At 30.5% G+C, this 12,358-nt stretch overlaps 2 protein-coding genes across 5 annotated transcripts in view; both read right to left on the bottom strand.

Moving 5' to 3' along the window:
• The window catches only part of LOC113393564 (uncharacterized protein ZK1073.1), a 48,426-nt gene extending 40,738 nt beyond the window's left edge, over nucleotides 1–7,688 (bottom strand). The window contains exons 1-2 of one of the 4 annotated variants that reach the window (XM_026630521.2): nucleotides 4,764–4,951; nucleotides 2,929–3,136 (exon numbers count right to left, since the gene is read on the bottom strand). In XM_026630521.2, the coding sequence (XP_026486306.2) occupies nucleotides 2,929–3,136; nucleotides 4,764–4,777 (222 nt within the window). In that variant the 5' untranslated portion in view covers nucleotides 4,778–4,951. Of the gene's footprint in view, nucleotides 1–2,928; nucleotides 3,137–4,763; nucleotides 4,952–7,507 lie in introns of those variants that run through there. The other 3 variants (XM_026630524.2, XM_026630523.2, XM_026630526.2) reach the window with 3 other exon arrangements.
• Nucleotides 7,689–9,864: 2,176 nt separating this feature from the next.
• Nucleotides 9,865–11,533, bottom strand: LOC113393352 (uncharacterized). The gene is made up of 3 exons (XM_064215147.1): nucleotides 11,262–11,533; nucleotides 10,409–10,604; nucleotides 9,865–10,029 (listed from the first exon to the last, which is right to left on the bottom strand). The coding sequence occupies exons 1-3, from the start codon at nucleotides 11,390–11,392 to the stop codon at nucleotides 9,865–9,867; spliced, it is 492 nt and encodes a 163-aa protein (XP_064071217.1). The 5' UTR covers nucleotides 11,393–11,533.
• Between the last annotated feature and the right edge of the window lie 825 nt (nucleotides 11,534–12,358).

The following is a 12,358-nucleotide window of genomic DNA, read 5'->3' as shown; positions in this document are numbered from 1 at the left end:
AGAAGAAGTTTAAGAGTAACTTTTTCAATAAATAAATAAGTTAAGTATTAAAATATAATGCTACGGTACTTTTCATTTTTAATCGTTTTAATTTAGGATAACATTTGATTTACCAAACGAAAATTATAATAATAAAACACTTTGAATCTCTACTTGATGGTAGGGCTTTGTGCAACAGGGCTAGGTAGGTAGGTCTGGGTAGATACCACCCACTCATCAGATATTCTACCGTCAAACTGCAGTACTCAGTATTCTTGATGTCCGGTTTGGAGGGTGAGTGAGCCAGTATAACTATAGGCAAAAGAGACATAATATCTTAGTTCCCAAGGTAAGTGGCGTATTGGCGATGTAAGGAATGGTTAATATTTTTTACAGGTCCATTGTCTATGGACGGCGGTTTCCACTTAAAATCAGGTGGCCCATTTACTCGTCCACCTAACTAAAAAAAAAAACTCACTAGTGAAATGTTGATTACCGACCGACTTACGATGGTACGCCGTTTTGATACGTGTATACTATAAATTTTAGAATTATTATAGTCAATGTCGTATATTACATTTTGACATTATACATTGCTTACAGAATAGCCCCACTGTATCCAAAGAGGTATCCGAACAAGTTTAAAAGTTTTTTTATAACACGATACAAGAACCGAAACTGAAATACGAAGAACCGACGTTAAATTATTTACTTATAACTTAAATATTAATACATATAAGATATCGAGCCTAGAAAGGCCAGTGTCTAGACACATGAATCTTAGCCGAAGGTCTCTGGTTCAAAACAAGACAAGTACAATTCATTTTCACGTCCTTAATTAGAAGAAACCTGCACGCATTGAGTAAAAGCTTCCAACTCGTATTGGTTCAGTCTTGTGGAATTAGATCCAACCTTCTCTTGCAAAAGAAAGTTGACCTTACATAAAAGCCGAAGGACATGTACAAACTGTTACTCTACTTTATAAGATACTTACTTATTAAACTTTATTTGATGAATACAAATGTAATTCAAAAACGGATAACCTAAATGTGTAGTTTTAGTAAAAAAACTAAAAAAAGATCCAACTTTAGTGCATATTAGCTCATAATAGAAAAAAATAAAAATTGAAGTATCTAATCTAATTTTTGATAATATTCCGTTTTTTATTTATATTTTATAGAAACCTTATTTACACAGACAATCGGCTTTGGCGTTAAATAGGAAATAGATACATTAACTTATATGGATTCGCATTATGTTATAATCTGGCTTTCTAGGCAAAGTACGAAATAGTACACTAATACGATTTGCATGTATAGACTAAATTAAATATTTGAATATATGGGAAGTAAGTACATTATGATGTAACGCGTATTATTATGTGACAAAAAACAATTCAAGAATATACATCTTTGTCTACATTTTAATTTTTATTTGTTCCGTGAATATCTGCAAAAACAAAATCAGGCAAAATTATGACCAGAAGTTTGCTCTGCTACGGTCTGTTGGATAAAAGATTGCCGAGTTGTACACACAGCCTCATAAACAACAGAAAAAGAGACCTAACATCATGGTGGTGAACTAGACACAGTTGACGGTGTTTTAGCAAACGAGAATAATGTGAGAGTCGATGTGGAGAAAATCGATTATAATTTATCTTTATCTCACTGATGATTTATTCTCCATTAATATCTGACAACCGTTTGATCCCGTCAGATTTTCTCATCATCCGAGGCCACTTGTCTAGCAGTTCGATCAGTCAGAAGCGAATACCTTTGTTTTAGCTTAATAAAAAGAACACAAGAAAAAGCATTCCCGCATAACAAACTGAATTATTATCAATATAAGTATGTATACGAAATCTTTGGAAGTTTAGCGTCTAGGCACACAACTCTCCCGTTTGGCCAAATCTTATACATTTTTATAGTGTATATCTTCATTTACGAGGTATATCATTCATAATATTTATTTGAACACATAATATCAAAATAACAGATATTAGTACACAAAGGGAGGCTTAATTCAGATTTACTAAATAAATAAATCGACGCTATGCTGCTTCTAATAAATATCAATAGCAGTAACAATTTCTTCACATTATAAATACTTAATAAGTAATTTAATAAGCAAATCGTCTTTCTTTCCATTGTGAAATAGACAAATGATATATTAAAACTTAGTTCTTCAGTATAAGCCTTAGTACTTACACAAATCATATGATTACGTTAACGTTATAAAAAAATTAAGCTTCAATTATTATTATACGTCCAAACATCATCGATGAAAACAATATACAGGGTTATTGGTAATTCGACGTATTCCCGTTAGGAGGTGATAGGGGGGACTATTTGAGATAATTTTAACCCCCATATGCATGATTCAAAAGTGAACCATTTTTGAGTTATCACGTTTTTTAGATTTTTTCAAAATAAGTCAAAATTGCAACTTCAAAAATTTAAATATTGAAAAATATCCAGTTTTTAATCGTTTTTATAAATCAGAAGAAAAAAGTTGATTTTAATCGAAACTTTTTTTTAATACATTTTTGAAGTTACAATTTTGACTTATTTTGAAAAAATCTAAAAAACGTGATAACTCAAAAATGGTACACTTTTGCATCATGCATATGGGGGTTAAAATTATCGCAAATAGTCACCCCTATCACCTCCTAACGGGAATACGTCGAATTACCAATAACCCTTTATATGTAATTCATTGGACTCTCGCGTAAATACAATATGCAATTGCTGCAAGTCCCATCAAATTTGCATGCATATACATCTAGCATATCTTTGTTTATCATTAATCTTCAGATTTTATGTTTCTTTTTTTTAAATATTTTTTATCGAAATTAATAAAATTATTTTTAAAGAGAGTAAGTTTTACGAAAACAACAACAAAACTGTTAGGACGATCACAAGACACACGAGGACTTCTAAATTCTAATACCTGATGGCAACATTTTCTTGGGCAGGGTACCAAATGGTAAATGTGGCTCACCGGAGTCAGCGAAGTGGGGATGCTCGATGTCCTGAGCAAGCTCAGGCGTCGTCGTTGCTCAGCGCTGAGTGACGCACGCCGGCTCCTGTCGAGTTCGTAGCCCGCTGGGTCAGGAGAGTCGGTACTCAAACCGCGCAAAAGAGATGGACGAATTCCTCTTTTTAAAAATAATCCGTTAAGTTATGAATTATAGCGTTGATTTTAATTGTATGTGAGTTTGTGTGGTGTTATGTACGATTTTAATAAGATATTTGTTGGCGTTAAATTTAACTATAGCAACGGTTGACTTATGAATGAATTAAATACATACTAATCGACGTTGTGGCTTAGTTCGATAGAAAGGGCCCCCGGTGTGGCTTTGTAAAAATCAGGCCCTTGTCCTAAATTTCCACATAGTTTAAAAATATATCAGCCTTTAAACTGTTAGTTAGAGATGAGATTAGAATGCAGTGACTTGCAAAATAACAGTTAACCAAAAGAAAATAACAATAAGCAAGCAACGAATCTGTGGCTAACAAATATTTTGCCCCTTAACTTATTATTGGTACACCACTCGAGGTCTGATTAACCATGTAGGGGTCTCTAGGAAACGCATATTTTGGAGTTCCTTAACCCTGTTCTAACTGGTGATGCTTTATTAGTATGTAACAGAGGTAAACTATCACCATATTCAGATGGAGAAATGTTTGGGTTCAAAAATATTATGAACCTCACTTTTTTTAAACCTTATCGCCTAGTTTTGCTAGTCTAGAGGCCCCTAGGCAGTTGCTTAAACTGTCTAATGGATAATCCGGCCCCGATACCACTGAATCGACATAATTCAATATTTAATTTAAATTCATCCAGCTTGTGATTGATGATGTTATGAACCTTTCATATATTGTTATAATAAGGAGGAATGCAAATGAATGAAAAACATCTTCGGAAATTTGATGGTAACAAACCTTGTAAGAATATAAGTAAGTAACATTGAAGGAATCGATATAAAAATTAAAAAAAGAAATCTATATTCATGTCCATGATAGTTGATCAATGGAAGTGTTTATTAAAAATGTTTATTTATACACGTCCAAACAATTAAGGAGAAAAACAACGTCATTACGTTACGCATTCGTAGTATCGTTGTTTTTCAAGTGAATCTGTTTCAATGCGTTCAAAATTATTAAAACAGTTTTATGTAAATCGTATTAATTAATATAAAAGTTATGTTTGTTCATAATGAACTAAAACTTTATTTATTCAAATAAAAAAGTCTCTTTTTTTTCAAAATTAAATGTTGTGTCTATTAGAAATTAAAAAAGTATAATTTCTTAGGATTACTGTTGACCCTTGATAAAATTAAATATGGCAATTAAAAAAATTAACAATAGCCTACCAAATGATCGCAGATTGGGGTCAATGTCTTTGACATCAATATTTTGAATATTAAAAGAAATATATAGTGACTAAATTAGATTTTACTTTTGGCACTGTTGACGATTATTTGTCACACGGCTAGGGAAAGCATATGATTTGACGTAAACTTTATTTATTATAAGATCGGAAATACAATTAGAAACTACTTTTGAACGCATTTAAATGATGTATTATTTAAAAAAAATAGTATAAAATAACGCCACAACCGCGTAAGGCGTTTATTTTCGTAGATTTAGCTCTTCCTGATAAATAAAATAAATTAATACATTTTAAGTACGTATCAGATATGACTGTAAGCTGTAAAGAAACTTTAATTTAAAAACACAATAAAATTGTAATCGTATTACTAAAATTTACACTATTTTCACCTTTTTCTTTCCATTATAGTTTATTTAAAATAAAACGTCACGAAGATTACAATCCAGACATATCACTCAAATATAATAAAAAACTATTTAATTTAGTTTAAAATTTTATAAAAGTTTGTTCGTAACGCGTGTTTCGCGGAAATAGTGGGACACGCTTGTCCCGATAAGAGGCGTGAACTGAATTAGTGTTTCAGACAGGTCTACTGAACAGTGTTGAGCCGTAGCCAGCGCGTTGCACAATTATCTGACATTTAAAATTGGATCAGATTAGAACTTGCGGAGGAGAAAGTTTTTGTCGCACGATATCGTTTTTTTTTTTTAATACAAAACTTTTTTCATACAATATTGTTATTATTTACTGAATATTTAAATACATATAAATATGCTCTTTTTATTTTATTTTTGTTGTGTCCTAGCTTCATTTGGATTACTGTTTGCAAGAAAATATTAATTTTTAAATAAGATTGTATTAATATTGGGTCCGAAAATAAATAAACAGGTCTGGATCGAGCCTGACACTTACGTCGCTAGGCAAAGCATAAATAGTTGGTCTATTAACGCTTTAACAATCAGAAAAATATATTCATTTGAAATTCGAAACTTCATTATTTAACCAAACCTTTTTTATAATTAAGACCTACATTAAAGAATACCAACAACCATATTATACACCATTTAAAAAAAAATAATAAACAGCAATTACACGCTATTACAATACTTTTGTTGACATCTTAAGAATAAATCTTGTAGTTATATTCTGAATCTCGTTTTAAAATACCGAATCTATAACAGGAGCCGTTTATTTTGTTGTGGCAATGTTACGACTATGACGCACGCCGAGACCTATTGTCCCTACATTAAAAAGATCTAAAAATCGAATTAAAATTGTCTAAGTGTTTTAAGACATGTACTCACAGGTGCTGGTTTCGTAACAAAAGATTAATTATTAGTAATTATTATTAATAAAAATATATTAAATAAGTGGACGAGTAAATGGGGCACCTGATGGTCATCACTGCCCATAGACATTGGCGCCGTTTTTAGCATTAGCATTTTTGTTCGGTAATAATACTGTGTTCAAAGAGCAAGGCAGACAGACGACGGGGTCCTTGTTTTGTAATATGTAATGATAAATTTTTAATTTTGACAATTTAATAGAAATAAATTATTTAAGCAATAAGGAACAGACTGTTTGGTACTACGGTAATTTATGTTTAGCTAGCAAGATTTGTATATAATAATATATATATATTTGTATATATCTTGTAATAATCCAAGCGAACATATTCAACCAGCAGCTACAATGGAATCCTTTGATGAAACTGCTTAATACTCGAATGAACTTGAATAGTAAGACATATTGATACTATTTTGGGTAAAACCACTGGTTAATTTAAATATATTTCAATTGTTTAACAATAACCAACCAGCTAGAGAATGCTAATCGTACGTGATATTGATGATGATACGGATGATTTTCCGGGATAAAATCATTTACCTATAGTGTAAACGCGTGCAAACAAACAATAAAGACGCCAATTATAAAATTTGGATTTTCAATTCTATATTGAGCATAAGGACCTACACATCTATTAAATAGGTAACATATTAATGTTTTCAGAAAATATTAAATTTATTAAAGTGTTCTGTTACTGTTAAGAAAAAAATATTAATATGATTTAAAATAGTAACAAAATGATAAACGATTACTATTTTTTTTTTCTTAAAATTTATATGGGATCAATGGAGAGAGTATCTAAAAAATTATGAATGATAATGGACACAGACCATTAAAAACAATTTTAGACTACACTCTAATGAGATAAAAACTAAGGTATATCTTTTTTACCGTATTCACACAAAAACAGGCTCTTAATCAGTGTCAAAATATTTATTTCTTAGATTTGGAAATATAAAAATAGAATATGTAATGACATTATAATGATAATATTACGTGACAGTAATTATCTCGAAATAAAAAAAAAAAACATTCAAAACCCAGTCATCTAGAATAAATTATAGCAATAAATACATTAAATAAATAAATATATTGGACAACAATACATACATTACTCTGATCCCAATGTAAGTAGCTAAAGCACTTGTGTTATGGAAAATCAGAAGTAACGACGGTACCACAAACACTCAGACCCGAGACAATAGACATATAAAATTACTGAACTTTTTCTACATCGACTCGGCCAGGAATCGAACCCGGGACCTCGGCGTGGCGTACCCATGAAACCGGTGTACACACTACTCGACCACGGAGGTCGAGTAATGTGTATACGAATTAATATCTATAAATATATATGTATCAACTGGTATGATAATTTTGTTTAAACGTTTTTCCTATGTTTACTACATATACAAAGGTAAAATAAAACCTCTTTTAAATCTTTGGCTGAACTATTTCCATCAACAAGAATATTATCCTAAAATTCGTAGGTGGCACATTGCGCTACACTATAAAAATAACTTCTTAATTACTCCACATCTGCTATAATAAAAAACAATAAAAACACGCCTTACCACTTATTACACATAACATTAAAACGATATTATGTACTAAACTAAATTTACAATGTCAATATCATAAAACGCCAGTAAAACTGGCACAGATTAGCTTATAATTTTTCTAGAGTGTTTATTTATTAACAATGAATTTAAAAATCTAGCATCGATTCGAAATGTTAAGAACGTATTCCGAGCGACATAGATTTAAAATATCATAACAAACTTACCCTTTCAACAGACGGCCGTTGTCTACGAAAAAAATCCGAAATTCCACACAAATACATAATTCCGAACAAGATGAACGTGAATCACCGAATTAATTGTTAAAGCTATTGGAGTAAAATAGCAATAATTACAAGACAGGTCGGTATACTTTCACGCGTGACATTGCGTTGTGACTACCATCTCAAGTTTATTATTGTTTATGAAGGTAATCATTACTGTGACGTACAGGATGATACTCAAACTTTATTGTACATAAAATAAATCTTGACCTGTCCGATTTTATTCGAATATTAAATTATATTTGTATCGATTTTGAAACAAGACGGTGTTTCTGTTTAAAATTATTGTTTCTTGTATAATATATTATTACAGATTATAATTATACTAAGTATAAAAAAGTATTATCATTTTTGGTCGGTTGTCTTAAATTAAATTAAAAAATAATTAAAGATTAAAAGTGTTTACCAACTTTCAGTACTAAAAAATTGAAAAAAGAACACATGAAGAAAGAATGATCGTGGTTATTCTTGAATTTTTACTGACAAACATATTTCAAATATAAATTATGTTTATATTTGTTTCAATATAATGTAGAGATAGAGCAGCCTGTATCCAGCTAGAATTAGTTTAAACCGCCTCAGACCCGCGGGAACTGAATCTGTTAATTGTTTTTAATTCCCGCTCCATTCCAAGCAGTCTTACGTTCGTGCACTACAATGTAGTTATTATTGTTCCTTGTTGATCAATGGAGCTAATGGAATAGTATGATTCAGAGTAATTATGATGCAGCTAATACTACGTCTTTGTTCGCACGAGTCGGTAGTGGTATAATCCCGGTAATGTTTTTGTAAATATATACAAAATGTATAAGTATATCTAAATATACATTTTATACGGATTGGTTATTTCCAGCTTCTAATGCTTTAACCCGCTTTAAATGTGGGTGGATCGTAGGCCGAATCCTGATCCGAGTCTATAGCAAGCAAAGATTTAATATTTGGACTGGTGTAAACCTTAGACAAAAGTATGTTCAGACAAACAAACAAACTCACCAACTTTACACAATATAGTTAAGTATAGATTTGCTTCTTGTTACAGAATAATAATAAGGTCTGTTGTTTAAAAACATATTAATTATAAGTTTATTTATAGATAGATTATACTTGACCTACGTAATCACAGTTATTAAATAACTTAAGTAATCAATAATTAAATATGATGTTAACATAAATATTTTTTATAGAATTTATTATTTTAAAGGGCAAGGTGACTTAAATTACTAGCTATGTGAATGTAATTAAGATTTTCTGAAACAAATATTTATAGATATCGCCATGTTTGCAGATAGTTTTATATATACTAAACGGTTTGTAGTAACACCTTCTTGGACCTTCCCATAATAATACCTAAAAGATAATTGCCCGTAGTAACGGCTGGAGGGCTTTGCTGATTCAGTTTGCCGCCCGAAACAATTATTAGTATACATACTCTTCATCGCCCTTTGTGTTAAATGAACATTATTAATTAGGTGGTAGGACTTTATACGAGCCTGTCTGGGTGGATACGGTAAAATATCTGATGTACCTAACTCATCAGATATTTTATCATCGGATTGAAGGGTGAGTGCGCCTGTGTAAGTACAGGCCCAAGTGGCGATGTTACGAGTGGTTAATATTTCTTACAGCGCCAATGTCCATGAGCGACGTTGTTAAATTATAAATGAAGAATGAAATGAAAACAAAAAAAAATAGAAACCATCGTTTATTTTGAATGGTTACGTTTAGTATCATAATAAATATTCTAATAACTAACTTTTGTTTAAACTTGTATATCTACTACGTCTTCTAAAAAATACTATTAATAATTAGATTATTTACTCAAATTACATGATTATTGATGTTTAGTATACAGAGTTATATATTATAAGTATGTTAGTACTTGTCATGGAAATAAGAACCATTCTGAAAAATATAAAATAACCTGTTTTATCGTTTATTTATTAAACTAGATTACAGATATTTTTTATAAAAACTAAATTATACTTTAAATTTATGACACGCAGATTTTTCCCAAGGCACCGTCCCACCGAAGTACTTAGCAACGCCACTTTTTATTATAGAATTAAATAAATTAATAAAATTATATTTTCATAAACGTTAAGTCGACACTAGAACATTTTATTAGTCTGGTTATTTTTATTACTAACAGTATCTAAAACGGGATATTTACCATGTCTCTTTTGTTCTCGTGAACAAGACATTCGTAGATAATGTCGAAATATCGAGCTCCACCAAATAAAAATAAAAAACATGGTAAATATCCCGTTTTAGATACTGTTAGTAATTTTATTAGTCATTTCTTAGTTTTCTTTATCACTTACTACACGTGCACAGAAAGCTCTCACTCTCCCGGATAGCTCGTCTCCGGCATCCGCCTTTATTATAATCGTAAAATATTTGTACCCTACGCCTCCACGGAATATTATTGGAATACTACCATTTGTTTCGATAGCCAAATGTGTTAGCTGAAAAAATATATTTGTTACTACTTACTTAATATAATAATATTATAATCAATAGGTATTACAAGATAAATTAGAGAAAGGATTGGTAGTTGGAAAGATAATGGATGTACATTGTACAGCTCATCATAATATCTTCTTTATTACTGTATTTGTACTACGCTTATTTCTGTTGTCACGTTTCTAACTGAACAATAATGAGAACCCTCATATAAACAGATTTATATTAACTAATATTCTATAAACAAGAAAAATCAAGTTTCAGTTCCAAATCTAAATAATGTTTAACAATATTATTAAACAGATAGTTTTGTATAACATATCACAAAAAAGAAACATAATTACAATTAAAATAAACACCTAATTTACTTAGCTTACATACCGTACAGTCAAACACTCCTTTGCAAATTAATTTATGACCCATAATTTGTGGCTTGTATTGGAATCTTTTATTATACACCCTTCTGTCACCCTTGTTAGGAATAGCTCCTTGATACACATTCCTGTATGGCGATCGTATGTAATCAGGTCGCTTTGTCACCAGTTCTTCGGGATACGCGTAATTATAATTCCTGCGTCTAAATTTTACGTGCGTTAGGTGGAGTGTGTTTTTAATAATTATATTATTTTTATATATGTAAAGACATTTTTTTTACACTGAATTGAAGGGATATCGTTGATTAAGATCATGTACGATCACGAAAAATGGCGTTTTGTTGGTCGGCGAATTTGGTAACAGAACTTTGGTAATAAAATTAAAGTAGAAATTAATAGTTAAGTAGAATAGTGTTGTATTATGCATAACAATATATTTATCAATAAAAAAAAAACAGTCTACGCACTCTGGCCAGTAGAACTACTTATCTATAAGAATAAACTCGAACCCACCGCAGAACACGATCGTGAAATGTCTGAATATGATAAACGACATTGACGAATAATTATAAGTTATAATATTTATTTAAAGGATACTTGCATCAGAATAGTGTATCACCGGCTTGAAACATTTCGCTAGTGATATACGAAGTGAGTTCTTCCAGAATAGCACTACAGATTATTAAACACTTATTGTAATCTGATCTTACATTGCGAAAATTCCTACGAGGCATTGACTCGCCGATAATAATCAACACACAAAAATTTAACTTAGAATCTTATAAAATATCAACAGTGCAGAATATAGTGGTAACAAAAAAAGTATTTTATATACCTAACTCTGATTACACTGTACATACCTGTAAATAATTGGACGACCTAATCCAAATTTGTGAAGTTTTTCATAATTAAAGGTTTCGTTAAGCCCAAATAGGAGATGCGAATAAATTAAAATATTAAATATTATAAACAAAACCATGTCGTTAAGCATGGATATAAAGAATATAAATGAAACTTATTTTAAAAAACACACACATTATTATTTTCATAGAAACAATGTGACTTTCTAAAATATTTTATAACTGCTCGTTTTCATTATAAAGTTTTTATTATCAATACGTCGGAGAAATTCGTTCGTATGCGAATAATTTCAAGGTTTATGAATAGTCATAACTGCAAGATTAATGACGCGCGACCTGTAGTATGACTTACAGTATATAATGATTTATATTTGTATTATTAATTATTGAAAGTAATAAAAATGGTAGGTACATTTAAATAATAAAATTATATATACATCATCAAAAAAAAACACAGGTTCACCTCAGTATTTAACTAGATTATCAGTTATATCGTATACCTACGCCCCTGCTAAGATACATTTTTTTCATTTACCATTAAGCAGGAGATGAATTTTAAGTACAAATTAAGCACATGAAAATTCAGTTGTGCTTGTTTGGATTGAGACCCGCAATCATAGGTTAAGATGTCACGCGTTTAACCGCTGAGCCATCTCGAATCTTGATTCATTAGTAAGTTAATAAAAACGGTGATGTTTATTTAAATGATATATTATTCAACTTAAAAAGCTCTCATATACGAATACACAAAGTGGCTTTAATAATTTCGACAGTTTTATTTCATTTCATCGGTAACTTTTTGGACCATTAACAATGTAACCACTTTTATTAATATAACTATGCTGTTTTTAAAGAAAATATATTAATTGACAACGTCGCCTAAAATGCATATTCAACCGATCAGTACAAGTAGGAGTCTTCATAAGGCTTTTACAAATTAAACACATGAAAACTCTGTATTTAAACCCGCAATCCTTGGTGAATATTCACGTCATCTAGCTATTGGTCCATCACGTTTCTCGTTCATAATTAGTTTATTTATTACCACTTTATATTCAGTTATTACCACAAATACTACTTGTACTTTAACAATATAG

The sequence above is a fragment of the Vanessa tameamea genome, chromosome 6 (genome assembly GCF_037043105.1).
Source record: "Vanessa tameamea isolate UH-Manoa-2023 chromosome 6, ilVanTame1 primary haplotype, whole genome shotgun sequence".
In the NCBI taxonomy this organism is placed as follows: domain Eukaryota; kingdom Metazoa; phylum Arthropoda; class Insecta; order Lepidoptera; family Nymphalidae; genus Vanessa; species Vanessa tameamea.
Note: the sequence above shows the minus strand (reverse complement) of the source record. Positions and strands in the feature narration are given on the sequence as shown.

Coding starts and splice junctions, on each gene's coding strand:
- LOC113393352 (XM_064215147.1), bottom strand. CDS start 11,392: ATGCTTAACGACATGGTTTTGTTTATAATATTTAATATTTTAATTTAT. Junction 10,605..11,261: donor GGTCGTCCAATTATTTACAG/GTATGTACAGTG, acceptor CGTAAAATTTAG/ACGCAGGAATTATAATTACG. Junction 10,030..10,408: donor AAGGAGTGTTTGACTGTACG/GTATGTAAGCTA, acceptor ATATTTTTTCAG/CTAACACATTTGGCTATCGA.